We start from the raw sequence: 22,756 nt of genomic DNA on the forward strand, positions 1-22,756 counted from the left end.
CTATTATACAGAGTAATAGTGTTTAACAACATATTATCTAGTCCTACACCTACCTATATATCAAGAGTAGTAACAATGCAACTGCCAGAAATAAAAAGCTACATTCAACCTTCCTGTAAAATTATCTATTCCAGATAATATAATGGAAAATAATTTTAACTGCAGTAAGTACATTATTTATTATAATGCTATAAAAGCTGGTGAACAACAGTCTGTAATAGTCACTGCAACCCAAAACATGCATTTCAGAAGTCACCTTACACAATAAAACTGCTGTTTTGGCCAGGTTGTAATATTAAATATAACTGATAAGTAACAGCAGAACATACTGTCCTGATAAACTTTATTATACCTTTTGTTATATATGTGTTGTGTTACATACTACAAATGTATATTGCAACAAACATATTTGACACTATAATGTACAGTATTTGCTTTCACACTTGGGGAAGGGGAGGGGGGGATAGTGTCATAGGCAAATCAAGGGGGAGGGGTGTTCCTAGTGCCTGGAAACCCCCTCCAAGCCTGGGGCACTGTGTAATTGAGGTGGCTGGACACTACCCCCGCTTCAAAACGGCTCTGCTCGAAAATAGAGAGCTGCATGCACCTAACAATATTGCATCCAGCATTGATCATGTATATTATGGGGATATGGAGAGTTGGAGAGCAGCCAAGCACACTCTAAACTTATAGTCACGCCCCCATGCATGCTGGTCACGCCTACTGGCGGCGTGGTGTGCAAACCCCCATCTGCAAATCCTGCGTTTGCCCCTGCGTGTCATATATACAGTGGGTTTCACATAGCCCTTAGGCTCCCTCATGGATACCCTGGAAACTGAAATTGCCAATCCCACAACAAACACATGAACATCTCTTCTTCTTTGTTTTACAGGCATTTTCCGGGTTTTATTACACTGCCAATGCTTTGAATCTGACTGGAAATTTCCACTTAAATGAGTTTAACTCAAGTATGTCATCTTTCTGTACTCATGAATGGAGCAAGGTTTGTATGGTTCTTACGCCCTTGAGTTTTATAAACGCATGATAAAATATTATAGGAAATACAGAAGACTGTCCTAGGTGAGATACTCCTCTTGCGTGGATCATCTGTCCACGTGTACTTTATAAATAAGCCCCACACACTTGCATGTTAACTGGTTATAGTAATCATATTAATAGGTTTCTAACAACTAAAACAGAATAATTAAAAAACACTCATATGAAGATACCATGAAAGGGGAATTCACCCACCCAATACAGTATTATTTTTAATACTAGAACACAATGGGCCTAAGATTTGAAGATTTGGCTGCCAGATAATGTATCCTTATCCCTATATCAGACCTTTCATTCACCTCATTACTCAATCCTTAATATCATCACATACAGTCTATGTTTGTCGCTCTCTATTTGTATTCACTTCAGCATTTTTCTTTAAATAATTCTTACATTACCACTGGCTGTTCATCCCTGCTTGTTCAACTGTGGGTACAAGAAAAATGCATATAAAATATTATCCTGTCACTCCCTTTTATTTAATTAATTTTTGACATTGGTACTTCAGTCAAATTGCTGTTACAAATGAAAACATGAACAGAGGTGCACTGAGAAAATCAAAACAAATTGACCACCCGTCTCACCTATTACAGGGTATGTTTCTGGACAATAATGGACACCAGACTCATAATAATTTGTCAGCATCAAACACAGTTGACCCCCAGACCAACAGAATTCACCAAATTGTTGAGCAATATGTGAGGGCTTATTTTTCTGTTCATCAGGATGATTGGACTGATTTACTTATATAGGCTGAGTTTGTTTCCAATAATTACATTCATGGCTCCATCAGCAATACATTTTTTTCATGTTTTATGGTACTCATCCATACTCGTGTACTCATGTCATATGGGCATCACGGTGGCTAAGTGGTTAGCACTTCTGCCTCACAGCGCTGGGGTCATGAGTTCAATTTCAACCATGGCCTTATCTGTAAGGAGTTTGTATGTTCTCCCTGTGTTTGCGTGGGTTTCCTCCGGGTGCTCCGGTTTCCTCCCACACTCCAGAAAAACATACTGGTAGGTTAATTGGCTGCTATCAAAAATTTACCCTAGTCTCTCCCTCTGACTGTGTGTGTATGTTAGGGAATTTAGACTGTAAGCTCCAATGGTGCAGGGACTGATATGAATGAGTTCTCTGTACAGCGCTGCAGAATCAGTGGCCCTATATAAATAAATGGTGATGATGATGATGATGATGATGATGAACTCCCAGATCAATCTCCTCCGTCTTATAGAGTCCTGGAAGTCAGTGACACCATAACAAATATTCAAACTAACTGTCTGGTCTGAAGTCCGCAAAGCCACTGACAATGTTATTTCCAAAAGCAAGCAGCGGATAAACAGAGTAGATCTATCCCTCTACTAAGACCCGGAAACAAAGTCTTTCTACCAGGAATATTACATTGAAAATGTAACGCCTGCGGGGAACAGGACAGATGCACACAGATGAACTTACCTTACAAACAATGGTCACCTCCCGTCCTCTTCCGATGCACCCCAGCCGCTGCCCTATCCCAGAAGACCAGCAACCAAACCTCTGTCACCTCCAACCACTTCCCTCTGAGGAAGAAACAGAAATTAAGGCTGTGCCTACCAGGAAAGGGCTGTCCGAAACCACGGCAATGAGCAGAGACACTCAAGTCAATCTCGCTCGCCGCACTCTCGTTTTGTTTTTGACAAGAGCACGGGACTACGAGTACTTGAGACCAGGAACAGTCCCGCCTCAAGTACCCCACTCACCTCTCGGTGAGGGCCTAACCAGAAAAAGGAATAGAGCGTTATACTCAGCGGGCACTCCAACTTCCGGTCCCTGCTCTCCTGCTCCTCTCCGTTACCTGTGGACAACAGACACAACACAGCCTCCCTCTACTCTACCGGTGAGGCTAGTATTTACACCCACACAACTGCAATAACTAACAACAGGCGTCCTGACCCTAACAACTAACTAATGGCCAGGAACGCAACTTGACTATAAACTGGGTGTAGTGTACTGCCTAAGCCTCCTCCCTCTACTTTACGGGGAACACCAGCCGGTGTTCATGGTCTATTCCGGAGGGCTGTTCCTGAACCCTCACCCAGATCGTACAGAGAAGACTATCTTCTCACTATGGGGTCACTCATGGAATCCTAAGGACTAGTCGCACGAGGGCACGAAAGAGGCTCACTGGAGCAGTGCACCACTGGAGTGCCAACTGCCGCACGGAACCGCCAGTCGTCACTACTGGAACTCGAAACGACTGCCTTCACTCAAGCGGAAAACTTGTCCCAGTCCGGAACCGCAAGAGAACCTGCCGGAACTGAGGACTGGAACACCAAAATAGAACCACGGGACGCCCCCTGGAACTCAAATGGGCTGTGCTGCACTGCCAGTGATATACTCAATTACCGCCTCTGGAAATCAGCGTAACCCCAGGGACCTACGGGACGGTGTGTTCTTCCCTGGCTATGTGTGTATTCTTAACTACACCTTGTCCCCACAGACACAGGTTATTGCAGGAAATCAGTAAGGAACAAGATCCTACCTTTAATGGGGGCCTGACGTCTTGCACCTGTAAAGAAACACACACAGCACACCAAAATACAAAGCACAATGCAGTATTCGCTGCACAGATGGAACAAGACCCTGCCTCTGTACCTGGAAGGCTGTCACGTAATACACACACCTGCTATCTAACCAGACGGGTTAGTTTAGCACTAACAGGAGCCTTCTGCTCTACTGTTACCTAGGCCTAGCACCTAGCGTACTCACCACACACGGGACCACACCCTACTCTCTCAGGGCTCTCACGCCCACTGCCTACAGGGCCTTACACCCTACACCATGGGCCTTATGCCCTACTCCATGGGCCTTATGCCCTACACCATGGGTCTCTCCGCCCAGCTAACTACAGGGTCTTGTGCCCTTACTATGGGCCTATTGCCCCCTCTCTGCCTTGGGCTCTGAGCCCACTAACTAGGACCTTGTGCCCTTCTACCTATGGGCTTATTGCCCCTACCTAGGGCATTGTGACCTGTCAAACACTATGGGCTTTAAGCCCACTAACTACCTGAATGGGCCTTGTGTCCAATTGCCCTGGGCCTTGTGCCCCAAACTGTGGCCATGAGTTTTATGCCCGACTGCCCATGGGCCATGTGCCCGACCTAAGTTGAGTATACTTACCTGCTCTGCGCAGGATACTCAACTTGCTCCCGATGTCTTCTTTTTCGGGTCTTCCAGACCCTCCAGCCGGCGGCCCCTCTTCTCCTCTTCGGCGGAGTATTTCCAGCAGTCTTCTGGGCGGGGGCGCTCTTAGCCCTTACAAGGGATCCCCGCCAATGTTTTCGGAGGTGATTTCTTTCAATGGCAGGGTAGCTCCTTGCCCTGACAAGGGCACCCTGCCATTTCCGCCGGCTTTTCTTTCTTGATCCGGCGCTCCAGATGTCCCACGACATTCTCTTCTCTCTCCGCCAACAAACTTATGCAGTAATGGCGCTGCCTGGTGGCTTATATAACCGCTGGCGCTATGTTATCACTGAGCACTGCCGCAAGCGTTTATTGGCTCGCCGCAGCGCCAGTCCTTTGAACGGCCGGAGGGGAAGGTGAGCCCTGATTGGCTCATCCTCCATCTGCCGACAGGACCTGCAGAAAAGAAGAAATACTCACCACTGGAACGTTTGATCTTTGAGTAGCTTTCCCCTTCTTTCTTCGCCCTCTTCGTGGGCACAGCAACCAGGTCCATCTTCGCCCTCATCACGGGCACAGCATCCGGATTCGCGGGGCACATCTCTACAAAAATACCAAATTTCTTCAGTATATTTTTATTAACCTTGATTCATTGAATTCTTGATTCTAAAATCTCCCAAGGAAAATTGTTCTGACTTTGAAAAATTTGTTTAGACCAAGGCTTCTTCTCATATATTAGAATAGTGATTCTGCACGCTCTCAAATTACTGTGCTGAATCTGTGCTCCATTAGCGTATCCATTAGATAGTTGGAAGTTATCGAATCTGCTACACTTGTTGACAAATTAGCTTTACTCTGTTCAGTGCAGTTTGTCTAACAAGTCACAGTAAGTTGCATCACTCCGGTCTATGGGCCTGAGTCATTAAGGAGAGCAAAGCATAAATAAAGAGTAACTTTGTACCTGAGCAAAACTATGTTGCATTGGAGAGAGAAGTAAATTTAAAATGTGGGGACAGATTTTAGCTAAGGTAAGGCATGTCTTAGATCAACTTTAAATTTCAGTGTTAAAATAAAGCTATCAAGTTTTTGTGTGCTAGTTAAAAAAATAGCCAGTATTTAACTTATGTGCAAAATAACAAACTAATTTGCACCCCTTGCGTTGTAACATGGTTTGACCCAGAGAAACACTCCTTTTTTTGCCTTACTTTTCTTAATGACCTATGCGTCTTATTGTGTGTGCCTCTAACAGTTCTAATACACTAAACTTCCAAAGTTCATGCTTCTCTTCTGGCCCAGAAGGTAAATTTAACCCATCCTCTCAAGCAGAATTTAGAGCATCTGGTTACCAACTATAAAAAGGAGGGGGAATTTTAAGAACTGGTCCTTTCATTCATACAAACTCAGATGTTGTGTTGCTGTTTGTCCTATTTTGCCAGCATACAGAGTTGATAGCAGCTCTTTTTAGACCCATGCACCTGAAAAGGCACATTTAAATGCTAATCAGGGCCTGACTGGCCATCTGGCAGTTCTGGCAAATGCCAGAAGGGCCGATGGTCAGATGGGTCGATCCGTCCCCCTGCAGGCTCGAGCAGCAGCAACTCCTGGCACCAGGGCTGGATATCAGCCCCGTACACAGGGTGGATTGACAGGCTAGTGCCGAGAGAGGCACCAACTGTAGTAATGCTTGTGTCCACGGATCTAATGATCCGACCGTCCTCTGCTTTCCTCTTCCTCTTTTTGTGAAATTATCATGTGACAGCGCGCATCACATGATGTGCGCGCCGCCCCACGTGTGCAGAATGGAGAAGAAGGCAGAAGACCCGGCCTCTGCAGCGCCGGATAAAAGATGGTAAGTGTGGGAAGGGGAGGGGATATTGAAGTTGATTGAGGAGGCTCACTATCTGAGCTCTTTGGTTTTGCCACCGACATGATTTCAATTGTGTCGGCAATAGAGGATTTGTTCACCAATGCGACAGTATGAAGCCTCTAGACAGATCATCCTGTTTCTATTTTGTATAATTCTCACAATTTTCTAAATCCAAGTAGAGTATCTGTATGATGAGTGTGCAGCAGTCCAATATCATTTTTATTTTTTTTTATTGCATTTTTCATTTTTATTTTTTGGTAATTTTTACATGCATGAATTTCTATTGTATTTACAATCTTTTATACATTAATTTGCCTTGGATTAATAGGGATACAGCAGTTTTGACAGGATTCTGACAGAGTCAATTAAAATATAGGGAATCTGTTCTTTTGCCCGGGCATACTATATGTATTGATCTCCCTCTATACAGAAAATCTAGGTGTGTATACATGGGGATGTTATTGTCTGTTAATTATTGTATTATCCTTCATATTTATATGATTCTGCATCACTAATATACAAGCTTTTTTAATACTGTCATGTTGCTTAAGTGTAATAAAACTTTTTGATGCAGTACTTGGTATAAAGTTATCAGTGTACCCTAATTGAAGGGGATAAGGATCACAGTTTTTTTTCCAGCGCTCTACATTCTGTTTATATCCTTTGAGGTTAACGATTTGATGAATCGTGGTTTGAGCTGCAGGGTCCTCCATGTGATACCCCTATTATAGAGATTATTTGTTGGTCTGCTAGCGCCGAGGGCGATTCTCTAGGGAATCTTGGTTTTAGTCCAATATGCTACCTACTGTTTACCATTTGTAGTTTTGGCATCTTTTTGGTTACCACAACATTACTGCCCCATGTTCAAATAACCGCACAGGCATCATATCCCACTGTAGCAGATAATGTTTGATAGTTGCCAGACATCAATGTGAATACAATAAATATATTTGTCATGTACATTCACTGCAGGTCTATCCACTGCTAGGACTATTTGGGATAGAAAAGTGGTTTGTTTGTGTTTGCAGCGTTAGAAAGCGCGCTTTAAACTTGAACACTTCAATATAAAACCAAAAGGCAGATTATATGGTGACGCAGTAGTTTCTTAATATTATGGTAGCTAAATCTCATTTCATTGCTTGGCATACATACTGTAAATAAATCGCCAGAATTCAAAGTTGTACGCAGCTATAAATTCCTGCTGGTTAATGTCTAGAGCAAGGACACCTAAACTTAAGGTGGACCAGTGGAGATGGCCGTTATGTGGGCAAGCTGCTGCCTCCACTGGGACGATGAGTAGTGTCCCCCTGTAAAGATCTGATCTGCCAGATCAAATCCAGGTCTGAAATATTGTAAGCTGGAGACATTTGTGTGAGCTGTTATCTGCTATGCACAAAGCATGAGGGCTTTTTGTTAGCTAGTCATTCAGCTTGACCAACTTATGTAGCCAAATTGGCAACAGATTGGTGATCTCCCAAAAAAGAACTGAAAATTTCCTGTGATGCTCACACAGCTCTTTTATAGGAAGGTATTTCAACAACTACTGTAGTGGAAAAAAGTTACCCAATCCCTGACTGACACATGTTATATTTGCTTTTATTTTTTTCTTCACATAAAAATCTGCAGCAACATATACAGTATTTGGTAAACCAGTTTGTTTAAAATGGACTGTAGAGAGCAGTCTTTAGCAAGCAGTCAAAGGGACAGATTCAATTGGCCGCCATGTTCCACACATTATTACAGTTTAAATGGTAAAAAGTAACACTTACTTTTGCTCACACCTCTATGGGGCGCAAACAAAAGTTAGCGTTACTCTCACTAAAAAATTCACCATGTAGATTCTCGCGGCTGTTCCCGAGACACTACGCTGTGATGTTTGTACTAATTGAATCTGCGCCAAATGTTAATAAAAATTCCTGCTGTTTCCTATATGACAAAGGGACCTTTCTAGGTGACAGAAAAGCATATTACAGAGTTTAGAAAATGTTGCCACTTTATTGCTTGCTGAGAATCCAGAGATTGATGCAAGCTCTGACCCATATGAATTTTTGTTTCCAATTTTTGCAATAGTTTTTGGAATATGTAGTAGGTCTAATTAAACTAAGAAATTTATTGTGGCAAAAACAGAACTGTCTATAAAGTTTATCCCAATTTGTAGATGGTCATAAAGATTTTTTTGTATGGTTGTACTTCATAATAAAAGATATGTTCCTGTTAAAAAAAAATACACTTTAAGGCAATTTTAGCAGCTGCAACGTGACCTCTTAGATAGCAAATATTATACATTCTTAAAAGGTGAACATTTTAGCTTAGCTTTCCAACTTAGTATAGGATTAGTGTGATCTCAGTGAATTATATGTTCAATTACAGGGCATGAGGTTTCCCATGATGGGCAAAGATTTTAATGTCTATTATCATGGATTTCTCCTGAGAATCAATGAGAGCTACTGGGGCGTTTAAGTAATTGTTTAGGAAGATTTGATGAGCATAGGATACATAAATAATTACCACACAAGCCTTGCTTGTTTTCCTAAATATATCATATATATCATGCATGGAGCCCACAGCAGGTGGGCCTATGTGCTTTAAATGCCAGGGCTGATTTTTAGTCCAAGTCCGGCCCTGATGCTAATACTTAGGTGCTTTCAGTGATGATTGAGTGCGCATTCCGACACATGTTCATGACATCAGGTACTCTCTATTTATTTACACCTGCTCAGACTATTCTGTGGTGCCTGAGTAACAGCGTTGTGCATACACTGAGTTATATAGATCTTAACACCTATTGCTTGTTTGTGGCCCTGATCCCAGATTGTTATGCATTTCTGAACCTGTCTGCCCCAACTTGGCATGGAGTCTAATGGGAACCCAGTCTTCAGTGACACCCTTGAGAGATTTTGCTGTAGGGAGTCGACAGGTTACCAAGTTCGGTAAAGCTAGGTGACCCCTGATAAAAAGAAGAAATGTGTATACAGGCTAAAGTCAGGACAAGCAGTGTCACGGGCACTAGGAGTCTTTACCCAGGGATCACCAGGTGGTAGGCTTACCAGAGCAATGTAGGTGGTAATAGGGTACTCTGGTAGCAGGGTGATCACGGAACAGGAAATAGCAGATGATGAGATGCTCAGGAAAGTCTATGACTAGCAGCACTGGTAATATGGAGGTAATAGTACACGAGGAACTGTATGGACAAGGACACGTGAAGGTAGTCAGTGGTCTGCGATAGCAAGTTGTACCACTGCTATAGTGAGGAGGAATGTCCAACAGAAACGAGGAGGTGATGAGAGTCAGCGGTCTGCGGATAGCAAGTTGTACCGCTGTCTGTGTGAAGGAATGGAATCCAAGTGGAGGTATCCGGGGAGTCAGTGGTCTGCGATAGCAAGTTGTACCACTGCTATGTGAGAGGATACTGGAACAGGTGATACAGGAAACAGGGATCAGTGGTCTGCCGCTAGCAAGTTGTACCACTGAATATATATGTGAGGAGGTGCACGGGGAGAGACTGCAACACAGGGTAAACACGGCACCTTAAACACGATCCACAGTAATATGCACAATATAGATATATATATGAATGACTGAACAGCACTGCAAATATGGAAAGTCTCTTGAAGTAATCCGGCACAAGATAGTACAGTCAATGATGGCAATAGACTCAGCGGATAGTAGACTCCAGAGGAGAACCAACACAGTCCAGCAAGATATGCAATACACCAGCACAGTCAATGAGAAGTATGCATACCGTGGTTCAGAAGCAGGCAGTCAGACAGGAGTGCAGCGATACCTGAGCGGCAGGAGGCCGGCAGGATGAGAAGTCCCTGGATGGATGAAGCAGAGGTCTAGTAGGTGCAGCGCACAGGTAAGTAGACCAACAGGGACACGAATCCACAGGAATCAGTAGAACGTGGAACTGGACTCTTGGAGGACCCAGGAGAATGGTGATGGTCTAGCAGAAGGATAGCTGATGAGACACGAATCCAATGCTGACAGGCGGGTAGAGATCAGCGGAACACAGGAAGGCGTGGAGAGCGGATCAGCAGTAGATGGACGATAGCGCTGACAGCAGCAGCAGGACTCTGCGGACACCCGGAGGTAACCAGTAGCAACCAGCAGGTGCAAATAGCGATGGAACACGGGAGAGCAGAGTAGACCAGGAGCTGTTGATCACGGAGAGTAGCGGATGGCAATAATAGCAGCAGTCTCGAGGAGACACGGGAGAGATGAGATGAAGACTGCAGTGCACGGAGGCAGCGGATAGGAATCAGCTAACAGTCACGATGATGAAACACAGACGAGTTGCAAGCTGGAGACTGTAGTGCACGGAGGCAGCGGATAGGAATCAGCTAACAGTCACGATGATGAAACACAGACGAGTTGTACGCTGGAGACTGTAGTGCACAGAGGCAGCGGATAGGAATCAGCTAACAGTCACGATGAGGAAACACAGACGAGTTGCAAGTTGAAGACTGTAGTGCACGGAGGCAGCGGATAGGAATCAGCTCACAGTCTTGATGATGAACAGGTGAGTGGATGTGGAGAGAAGGCTGTAGTGCACGGAGGCAGCGGATAGGAATCAGCAAACAGTCACAATGATATGTGGTAGAGTTGAAGTGGCTTAGAAGACTGTAGTGCACGGAGGCAGCGGATAGGAATCAGCTAACAGTCACGATGATATGTGGTAGAGTTGAAGTGGCTTAGAAGACTGTAGTGCACGGAGGCAGCGGATAGGAATCAGCTAACAGTCACGATGATACACTTGGTGGTAGAAGTGGTATGGGAACCACAGTAGTAGAAGTGGTTTGGAAACCACAGAGGTAGAAGTGGTTTGGAAACCACAGGAATCAGCAGCGCTGAATAAACGAGGAAACACAGGAACACCTTCAGAGACTCATGGGGAATGAGACTCCAAGATCAGGCAACGTGGTGTTGACTACAGGTGCTTAATATAGGGAGTGTTGCCTGATCTGCCAATTAAGTTAAAGGGACATACACTGAAGGATGGGAAAGGGCTGCACATGCGCAGACCCTCAGGATGGAGGACGGCCATGGTTCCTAAATGTCCGGGAAAAAGCACTCACGGTCCGGTGAGTGACAGTACCCCCCCTTTTAAAGGTGGGCACAGAACGCCTGGAACCGGGCTTGTCCGGATTTTTGGAATAAAACTTCTTCAAAAGGGCAGGAGCATTAAGATCTTCAGCTTTGATCCAAGAGCGCTCCTCAGGACCAAAGCCCTTCCAATGAACGAGGAAACGGAGGACTCCTCGCGAAATCTTTGCATCCAATACCTCAGTAATCTCGAAATCCTCCTCCTGATGAACTTGAACTGGCTGCGGAGCTGAGGGAGGAGTTGAGAAACGGTTGATGATAAGAGGTTTGAGTAAAGACACATGGAAGGCATTGGAAATCCGAAGATTCTTAGGAAGAAGAAGTTTAACACATACTGGATTGATTACTTGAATGATCCTATATGGACCAATAAAACGAGGGGCGAATTTCATAGAAGGAACCTTCAAACGAATATTTTTGGTAGATAACCAGACACGATCTCCAATTTTTAGTGGTGGAATAGCCCGCCTCTTCTTATCTGCGAAAGACTTATATTTGTTAGATGTCTTCTTTAAACAGGTTTTGACCTGAGACCAGATATTTTTGAAGGTCTGACAAGCAGTCTCCACAGCAGGAACTTGGGTGGGCGGGAGGGCAGGAAATTCCGGAAAAGACGGATGGTGACCGTAGACCACAAAAAATGGAGTTTTGGATGATGACTCATGGTACATGTTGTTATGGGCGAATTCAGCCCAAGGAAGCAATTCTACCCAGTTGTCTTGATTGGCTGATGAGAACATCCTTATAAAAGTCTCAAGATCTTGATTGACTCGTTCAGTTTGTCCGTTAGATTGCGGATGGTAAGAAGATGAGAGTGCTAATCGTATGCCCAAGGTTTTACAAAGGGCTCGCCAGAATCTGGAAACGAATTGTACTCCTCTATCAGACACAATCTCAGACGGACATCCATGGATACGGAAGATCTCTTTAATGAAATGTTCAGCCAGAATAGACGAGGAAGGCAAACCAGACAGAGGGACAAAATGAGCCATCTTCGAAAATCTGTCCACCACCACCCAAATAGTATTATGATTCTTACTAGGTGGTAAATCAGTAACGAAATCCATACTAATATGGGTCCACGGTTTGGACGGAATGGGTAGTGGTCGCAGCAACCCTGCTGGAGTTCTGCGGGAGGATTTGAACTGGGAACATAACTCACAGGAAGCAATGAACTCTTTGACGTCTCTCCTCATTGAAGGCCACCAGTAATTTCGAGAGAGAATCTCAAAGGTCTTGTGTTCACCGACGTGTCCAGAAAAACGGGAGGCATGGAACCACGAAAGTATTTTCCTCCTTAGAGTAGGAGGCACGAGGGTCTTCCCAAATGGTAGCATTTTGGTGGATGAAGCAGCCAGTGAGATACATTTGGGGTCTAGAATAGTATGGTTGGAAACCTCTTCTACATCAGAGGACGTCACAAAAGCTCTAGATAAAGCGTCAGCTTTTTTGTTCTTGGCAGCTGGTTTGAAGGTTATAATTAATTCAAAACGGGAAAAGAAAAGAGACCATCTTGCTTGACGAGGGTTCAAGCATTGGGCAGACTGGAGATATGACAAGTTCTTATGATCCGTGAAGATCGTCACCGGATGGCGAGCTCCTTCCAATAAGTATCTCCATTCCTCTAATGCAGCTTTGATAGCCAGTAACTCCTTGTCCCCGATAGTATAATTCTTCTCTGCGGGCAGAAGACCCCGAGAATAGAAGGCACAAGGATGGAATTTTTGCTGTTCCGAGCGTTGGGAGAGAATGGCTCCCAAGCCCACATTAGAGGCATCTACTTCTAGGAAGAAGGGAAGTGTCACATCAGGCTGTCGAAGAATTGGAGCCGAAGCGAAGGACTCTTTGAGAATTTGAAAGGCTTGGAGAGCCTCAGATGACCATTGCTTAGGATTAGCCCCTTTCTGAGTCAGGGCCACAATAGGAGATGCAATGGAAGAAAAGTCTTGAATGAAGCGTCTATAGTAATTGGCAAAACCTAAAAAACGCTGGATAGCACGAAGAGTAGTTGGCTGGGGCCAATGTAGTACAGCATTCACCTTGTCTGGATCCATCTTCAGGCCAACTCCGGAAACTATATACCCCAAGAATGGAATCTGGGGCAATTCGAATGAACATTTTTCTAATTTACAGAACAATGAATTTTTCCGTAGCCTGGAGAGGACTTCTGCCACATGTTGGTGATGAGAAGGCAGGTCCTGTGAAAAGATCAATATGTCGTCCAGGTAGACGACGACACATACATATAATAAGTCCCGAAAGATCTCATTGATGAAGCCTTGGAAAACAGCGGGGGCATTACACAGCCCGAAAGGCATTACCAGATATTCGTAATGCCCGTCTCTGGTGTTGAACGCTGTCTTCCATTCGTCACCGGAACGAATTCTAATTAAATTGTAGGCACCACGAAGATCCAACTTAGTAAAGATACGGGCTCCCTTGATGCGATCGAATAGCTCAGTGATCAGCGGAATGGGATACCGATTCTTGATAGTAATGGCATTGAGTCCACGAAAATCTATGCAAGGGCGTAATGATCCATCCTTCTTTTTGACGAAGAAGAACCCAGCTCCAGCGGGAGAGGTGGAAGGTCGAATAAACCCACGCTGGAGGTTCTCCTGTATGTACTCAGATGTGGCTTGAGTTTCAGGTAACGAGAGTGGATAGACCCGGCCCCTGGGAGGAGTCTTGCCAGGTAGAAGGTCGATCGGACAATCCCAAGAACGATGAGGAGGAAGACGTTCAGACTGAGCTTTATCAAACACATCAGTAAATGAAGCATACTGAGGAGGGAGTCCCGGTGAGGAAGATGAGATGGAAGATTGCTGTACTTTGAGAGGAATAACTTGGGAAAGGCAACGATGGTAACATTCAGACCCCCAAGACGTAACTTGAGGAGTGCGCCAGTCAATCTGGGGAGAGTGACACTGAAGCCATGGAAGGCCTAAGACAATCGGACTTGTCGTAACTGGAAGGATTAAAAACGATATTTCTTCATGGTGCAGGGCACCAATCTGAAGTGTTACTGGAGACGTACTCTGGGTGATGAGACCGTTGATGAGACGTGATCCATCTATAGCCGTCACAGTAATGGGTGTTTTTAACGTAATCACAGGTAGAGACCATTGATGCACTAATGATTTGGAAATAAAATTTCCTGCTGCTCCGGAATCAATCAATGCCTGTGACTCAAAGGTTTTGGTAGCAAAGGAAATCGTGACATCAAAAGCGCAGACTTTAGATTTCATAGAAGATGGAGAGGACTCCAGGGACCCTAACTTCACCTCTCCAGAACTAGTTAGGGCCTGGCATTTCCCGATCTCTTAGGGCAAGAGCTGAGCATATGAGTGGAATCAGCACAATAGATACAGAGTCTATTCTTTACTCTTCGTTTCCTCTCCTCTGAAGATAATTTGGAACGTCCTATCTCCATGGGAATCACAGAGGGTGAGACTGGACGAAATTGAGGGTTTGAACGAAGAGGTGCTTTAGCAGAAGTTGTTTTCTCAGCTTCTCTTTCACGAAATCTCATATCAACACGATGGCAAAGAGAGATCAGATCTTCAAGTGACGAAGGAAGCTCCTGGGTAGTCAGTGCATCTTTAATTTTATCGGAGAGCCCCTGCCAGAAGGCGGCAACTAGGGCTTCAGTGTTCCACTGAAGTTCAGAGGCTAAGATCCTAAATTGAATGACGTACTGGCCTACTGTATGAGATCCTTGTCGCAAACGGAGGATGCTGGAAGCAGCGGAGGTCACACGACCTGGTTCATCGAACACACTTCGGAATGTAGAAATGAATTTGGCACTATCTTGCAATATTGGGTCGTTTCTTTCCCACAGAGGGGAGGCCCAAGCCAGGGCTTGTCCAGAAAACAAAGAGATAAGATAGGCCACTCTGGAACGATGGGTAGAAAAATTTTGAGGTTGGAGCTCAAAATGGACTGAACATTGGTTAAGGAAACCCCTACAAGTTTTGGGGTCTCCATCGTACTTTGACGGAGTAGGCAGGTGAAGCGTGGAAGCTGTAGACACCTGGGATGGCACTGGGGAAACGGAGGAAAGCACAGGAGCCTCAGTAGTGGCTGTCACAGTCTGTCCAGATGTTCCTTGGGAGGTTAATGATTGATAACACTGAAGTAACAGCTGTTGGCGGGCATCCTGTTGCTCCACACGGCTGACCAGATGCTGCAGCATCTCTTTGGCGGTAGGTTCCGTATCTGGGTCTGTCATGGCCTGATCTTACTGTCACGGGCACTAGGAGTCTTTACCCAGGGATCACCAGGTGGTAGGCTTACCAGAGCAATGTAGGTGGTAATAGGGTACTCTGGTAGCAGGGTGATCACGGAACAGGAAATAGCAGATGATGAGATGCTCAGGAAAGTCTATGACTAGCAGCACTGGTAATATGGAGGTAATAGTACACGAGGAACTGTATGGACAAGGACACGTGAAGGTAGTCAGTGGTCTGCGATAGCAAGTTGTACCACTGCTATAGTGAGGAGGAATGTCCAACAGAAACGAGGAGGTGATGAGAGTCAGCGGTCTGCGGATAGCAAGTTGTACCGCTGTCTGTGTGAAGGAATGGAATCCAAGTGGAGGTATCCGGGGAGTCAGTGGTCTGCGATAGCAAGTTGTACCACTGCTATGTGAGAGGATACTGGAACAGGTGATACAGGAAACAGGGATCAGTGGTCTGCCGCTAGCAAGTTGTACCACTGAATATATATGTGAGGAGGTGCACGGGGAGAGACTGCAACACAGGGTAAACACGGCACCTTAAACACGATCCACAGTAATATGCACAATATAGATATATATATGAATGACTGAACAGCACTGCAAATATGGAAAGTCTCTTGAAGTAATCCGGCACAAGATAGTACAGTCAATGATGGCAATAGACTCAGCGGATAGTAGACTCCAGAGGAGAACCAACACAGTCCAGCAAGATATGCAATACACCAGCACAGTCAATGAGAAGTATGCATACCGTGGTTCAGAAGCAGGCAGTCAGACAGGAGTGCAGCGATACCTGAGCGGCAGGAGGCCGGCAGGATGAGAAGTCCCTGGATGGATGAAGCAGAGGTCTAGTAGGTGCAGCGCACAGGTAAGTAGACCAACAGGGACACGAATCCACAGGAATCAGTAGAACGTGGAACTGGACTCTTGGAGGACCCAGGAGAATGGTGATGGTCTAGCAGAAGGATAGCTGATGAGACACGAATCCAATGCTGACAGGCGGGTAGAGACCAGCGGAACACAGGAAGGCGTGGAGAGCGGATCAGCAGTAGATGGACGATTAGCGCTGGCAGCAGCAGCAGGACTCTGCGGACACCCGGAGGTAACCAGTAGCAACCAGCAGGTGCAAATAGCGATGGAACACGGGAGAGCAGAGTAGACCAGGAGCTGTTGATCACGGAGAGTAGCGGATGGCAATAATAGCAGCAGTCTCGAGGAGACACGGGAGAGATGAGATGAAGACTGCAGTGCACGGAGGCAGCGGATAGGAATCAGCTAACAGTCACGATGATGAAACACAGACGAGTTGCAAGCTGGAGACTGTAGTGCACGGAGGCAGCGGATAGGAATCAGCTAACAGTCACGATGATGAAACACAGACGAGTTGTACGCTGGAGACTGTAGTGCACAGAGGCAGCGGATAGGAATCAGCTAACAGTCACGATGAGGAAACACAGACGAGTTGCAAGTTGAAGACTGTAGTGCACGGAGGCAGCGGATAGGAATCAGCTCACAGTCTTGATGATGAACAGGTGAGTGGATGTGGAGAGAAGGCTGTAGTGCACGGAGGCAGCGGATAGGAATCAGCAAACAGTCACAATGATATGTGGTAGAGTTGAAGTGGCTTAGAAGACTGTAGTGCACGGAGGCAGTGGATAGGAATCAGCTAACAGTCACGATGATATGTGGTAGAGTTGAAGTGGCTTAGAAGACTGTAGTGCACGGAGGCAGCGGATAGGAATCAGCTAACAGTCACGATGATACACTTGGTGGTAGAAGTGGTATGGGAACCAAAGTAGTAGAAGTGGTTTGGAAACCACAGAGGTAGAAGTGGTTTGGAAACCACAGGAATCAACAGCGCTGAATAAACGAGGAAACACAGGAACACCTTCAGAGACTCATGGGGAATGAGACTCCAAGATCAGGCAACGTGGTGTTGACCACAGGTGCTTAATATAGGGAGTGTTGCCTGATCTGCCAATTAAGTTAAAGGGACATACACTGAAGGATGGGAAAGGGCTGCGCATGCGCAGACCCTCAGGATGGAGGACGGCCACGGTTCCTAAATGTCCGGGAAAAAGCACTCACGGTCCGGTGAGTGACAAGCAGCTCCTGAAATCAGAATCCAATCCAAGGTCAGGCAACACAGATGCAAAATGGATTAACAAGACAGAGGATCATGGTCACAAGCAATCAGTCAGACAAGCTGGATCTTTACACACTAAATCAGTAGCAGGTAGAAGAGTTCAGACACATAAGGTAAATAACTTATCACTCAGGCTCTTGGGAATGGACAGAATCTGTTAAATAGCTGAATGGCATCAGAGCTACGCAACTGAATGCTTGCACACTATACACATGATTGAAGTGGATGCCATTGGGCCGGATTGTCTCAGTCACATGGGCAAGTATGTGACAATGTCTTATTCTTACTCACAACTGGTCATTTCTCACACTCGCTCTTCATTCTACTTTTGTCACTCCGAACTTATCCCTCATCACTCATGACTCTTGAGTCATCACTCTTCCCTTGTCATTCATCCTCAAAACTTGTCACTTATCACTCCTTTCTCACCATTACGTACTCGTTGCTAATCACTTGTGACTCATCACGCTTCATTGTCACTTCTCATGTTTACTTTTCACACATCACAACTTGATTCTGACAGATGGTGATTTCTAGTCTGATTGTGATGTTTGTCTGTGACAAAAATTACTTCTTAACTCCGACCCATGTTTCTTCTTAAAAGTTACCTTAATGGTGTATATGTTAAACTGCAAATATGAAATAGGATATTGTGAATAATGCTCTATCTATAAGGCTATTTTCATGTCTATATAGAAAGAATGTAATTTCAAATTATATGGTCTTTTAAATGTTACGTACAGAGTGTTTCAAAAACAGATGATCATGTCTATATTAATTGAAACACTCTGGATTAATTTGATTATATTAATGGATGCTATTTATTTCCTTTGCAGCTTCCACAATTCCTATCTAAATTTGATGAAAAATATGCAAGATCCTATTGCTTTTCAGCTAATTACATCTATTATCTATTAGTTCATGGATATAAGTTTGACAGTGAATCTTGGCCACGAATTCAGTTTCAGAAAGAGGTAAAATTTGCACATCAAAAATTGTAAATAACAATTAGCTAAATTACTGCAATATTGTCATTTAATCTCCCACCAACTGTCATCCTCCAACAAGAGTGTCTTTAAAACAACCAATGAGTATTTGTATAAATGTCGGGGTAAAATAGAAACAGCAGTTGTACTTGCCTTTCCTATCCTCCCCAAAGGCACATAGTTTTGCACTACTAGTATTTTATATCTGTATCATTCCTCTCATTAACATACTGTAACTTAGGGTATTAGACTGTAAATTCCAATAGTTAAGGAGACAGATTAAAAAAAGCAATAAAATAACTAAAAGATAAGTATTTCTGGAACACATTTCAAGGTCCTTTTATAATATTGAGGTCAAAATATTAATTAATGGTAATTTGCTTTGAACTATTTGTTAAATTAATTTGACAATTTACTTACTTTTTATTTTTGTCATGTAAACAACTTCAATTTTATCAAAGCAAAAGCACATTGTTTTAATTACAGTGATAGGTTTTAAAAGATTGGCGTATTTATTAATATGCAGCGATAACAATGATTTTCTGTCACAGCGATAGAAAGCCAATTGTTGCCGCAATTTACTAAGAATATATTGCTGGGGCAACTGATTGATACTCAGCTACTCGGCGATACTGGCCAGGAGAAATAAGGCTTATGTTACCCAAGTCATATGTGCAAGCATGACCCAACTAGCCAGCTCATGTATGCAGGCTTTGGCTTTCAGTTCCACTTAGTGCAAGAAAAAAAAATGTACACCAGTGTGACCACATTACATATATTCGTGTGTGCACTTTTACATCTGCACCATGTTAATTGCATATATGTAGCTAGCTACAACATCTTCTAATTTGCATGTGGCCATATATATCATCATTGGCCCATTAAATCGCCTCTTGATATGCATACTTGGTGATCTAATGTCATTTTCAAAGCAGTGCGTTTAAGTGAACACTTCTGTGTTATTACCACATATCTTCACATTCTTTTGTTGATACCCTCACCAAATTGAGACTATATATTATCATGGTGTTGTACATCTGCTATATTTGTTATATATCTATATTTTATTTTAGTTATTTGATATTCAGTACATTTGGCCTCTATTTTTACGCACATGCAAAAGGTCACATCAGAACTCATTACAAAAAAACAATATAATCATTTTTAGAAATAGGGAATTTAAAAAAAAAATTCTACATTAAACACATAAATGAAGATGCTTGCAATGCTTACAGTACATACAATGCATTGTTATAGTCTATATTACTTGCCTACAGATATTCTGGGATAGCTAGTGGTACGCATATCTGTACTGTTTAAATCAAAGACTATGCCGCGTCAGTTATCACTATCAGTTGGCATTTACACATGACCTGTAGTGGGTGCAAATGATACGGCTGAAACCAAGGAACGCCTTAGGCACACCCGTACTGTACACAACCTATATTAGTCTGCCCCTTCCATCCCCGGTGCTGCCTTTCAAGTTGTAGACAATTGTAAGTGTCATTTGCATTCGGATGTAAATTTCATGCAAGTGCATTCATTGGCATAATGGTAATTTCCGAGCATGCAAAATACGCTACGCAAATGGACAGACGTCCAAATTTCAATCAGGCCCAACATGTTTTGAAATGTCTCTTGAATTAGTCTGGCAAATATACCTAAAGTTAGGCCCAATTAAAGGCATAAACAAATAATTCCTGTTACTATTTTGAAGGCAAGAAGCAAACAGGTAGTTTGTGTTATTTTGTTGATTAAGTGAAATCTTGTTTTTTTCATTGACAGGTTGGTAATAGCAGCATTGCGTGGTCCCTGGGTTATATGCTAAATCTCACCAATATGATACCTGCAGAAAGCCCCCTGATTCTTTTACCCATGCGACCTACCATCTTTGCTGGACTTCTCTTCCTGTTTGCAGCCATATCTTTACTGTGTCTGATATTCCTCTTGGTTTTACTGATCCGGGCATGCTAGGACTAAAATCTTCTCCTTTAACATTGGGACCTATATAAGGGACAAAATAAAAATGACCAGTGCTTCTTTAGCCCTTACACAAGGACACTGTGACAGTCATTTGTCAAGGAGCGATATTCCTTATTAATCTTTGCACAGTATCAAGAAAAAGTACAGTGTCAAATACAAGCATGCTCGGACAAAACCTCATTTTACGGATGTGCCTCAGGGACATTCATTATGGATATTTTCATCTGTAAAAATCAAGCAAAGCGGGAGCTGTGGAAACTGAAATTTTTGCTTATGAGGTTTTTATTATGATGAACTGTATATGAATATGTATGTTTTTAATTCTCTAATTCTCAGAGACATTTTATTTTGCTGACAATTACCGGTATGAAAAGCAGTAGTTATCTGCTGTTCTTTCTGGGGGGGGGGGGGTTAACTTCACGGAGATTATATATATCTCTATAACCACACACATATAGGGGTGACTATGATACGGTGAATATGGAGGAAAGCATGTCACATTTCCATTCATTAATCTCTGTTGCTCTGCACAATTGTCCACCCAGAGGATTGCCTGGAAGGAGCAGTACAGCCCACACGCATGGTAAAGAGATCAATCATTAATTATATCAGAGGTGACAGTGGTCAGGTCTATGCTTGGTCCATGTCTGTAATAAACAAGTCTTGCATATGGTGCCACTCTAGTCCAAAAACTGAGCATTTTGGTGGCTCGGTGGCTCTATGTACATAGCCCATAGCAATATGGGAGCTTCTCAGTGAATATATAATATATTTGTAATAAAATTGTGATTGTGGGGTAAGATTTGTTCTTATGCACTATTTCTGTTAGTGATTGTATTGACGGAATGCTAGTTAGCCTCTATATCTGAAGTGGTTGGTGACAGAACAATCATTTGCATTATGTTACATAGCAAATTTAAATACAATGTCCTTTAGTTATCATAATATAACAGGTTACCTCAGCCTTTCTCTTACGTTTTACTAACAACCCACTTGTGTCTCTTAAAGGTAACAAAATGTTTCTGTGTCTGTTCTTTTGATTTTTGTATATATTTTATTCACTATAGATTACATTTGTATTGTTAGTTACAGATTGAACCATCCATTAAATCTGTACAAGTTTCCCTCTGGGAGTGTGTGTAGTTAGACTCAGAATCACTGTAGGATTAAAAAGCTTCTGCTTCCTGAATTGGGCTTACAGTGATTTTGTAATTTTAGACAATTTCATTTTATAGTAAAAAAATGTTTTTAATCAAGTTTTTATTCATTTATATGGTTTCTTTTGATTAGAGACACAAAGTATGGAACAGTAATTTCATGTGTGAAATAAATGCCACATCTTCAGGCCCTACAGTTCATTCTGACAGTCTTCATTTTATTAGACAAAATCCCATTCACCAGTGGTCAAAGTGGAAATTTAGAAGTGCTGGTATAGAACATTCACTTTTGAAATGAACGGCCAGGGGTTTACCCCTTCATCACACTATGCCCCCTCCTTCATCACACTGTGGCCCCATCTTCATCACATCGTGGCCCCTTCCTTACACTGCTGCCCCCTTCATCACTGTGCCTCCTTCATTACAATGCCCCCTTAGTCACACTGGTGCCACCTCCATTCTTTACTTACCTTTCTATAACATATTTTCCTTTGTTTTCTTCTCTTCCTCTTCTGTCTTCTTGTCTTTAGTGTGCTGGTTCCTCTCTATGCCACTCCTCACTGACTGCGTCAGGACGTGATGACGTCACGCCTGCCAGTGAAGAAGGAGGAGGGTGCTGGGTGCAGCTGCCCTGGGTGTCTGCAAGGAAGTGGGGCGAATACAATACAAACCCTGTTTTCCTATGAGTGCACATCTCCCCTATTAACAGCTCCCAAGAATCACGGAAGGGCGCTCTCTGAGTATCTGAGCTTGGCGCTATTAGGGGCTGGCTGTCAAATTTCAGCTTGGGAGCAAACATAGGCCAGTGGCTCAAGATCTTCTACTAGCATGCAACAATGGAAAAATGGGCATGATGTGGGTGTGGTTTTATTAATATAAGTGTGGTTTTATATGGAACTTATGTCAAATAACAATAATCAAATCCAATTACTACCTACCCTATCTGACTAGTATTTATTGCAGCTATTATTCTAGTAACCTCTATATAATACAGACAGCTTAACAGGGTTTATTTAAAATACAGACAGCATTCCAGGGACCCCTACCCAA

At 43.5% G+C, this 22,756-nt stretch overlaps 1 protein-coding gene across 1 annotated transcript in view; it reads left to right on the forward strand.

Annotated features, from left to right (window-relative positions):
* ENTPD3 (ectonucleoside triphosphate diphosphohydrolase 3) overlaps positions 1 to 21,902 on the forward strand; it is a 61,175-nt gene extending 39,273 nt beyond the window's left edge. Inside the window, exons 8-10 of the mRNA XM_075212414.1 lie at positions 893 to 1,003; positions 18,417 to 18,554; positions 20,352 to 21,902. Coding sequence (XP_075068515.1) covers positions 893 to 1,003; positions 18,417 to 18,554; positions 20,352 to 20,540 — 438 coding nt within the window. The 3' untranslated portion in view covers positions 20,541 to 21,902. The remainder of the gene's footprint in view (positions 1 to 892; positions 1,004 to 18,416; positions 18,555 to 20,351) is intronic.
* The last annotated feature ends 854 nt before the right edge of the window (positions 21,903 to 22,756 follow it).

This window comes from Mixophyes fleayi, chromosome 5, assembly GCF_038048845.1.
Source record: "Mixophyes fleayi isolate aMixFle1 chromosome 5, aMixFle1.hap1, whole genome shotgun sequence".
Taxonomy (NCBI): domain Eukaryota; kingdom Metazoa; phylum Chordata; class Amphibia; order Anura; family Limnodynastidae; genus Mixophyes; species Mixophyes fleayi.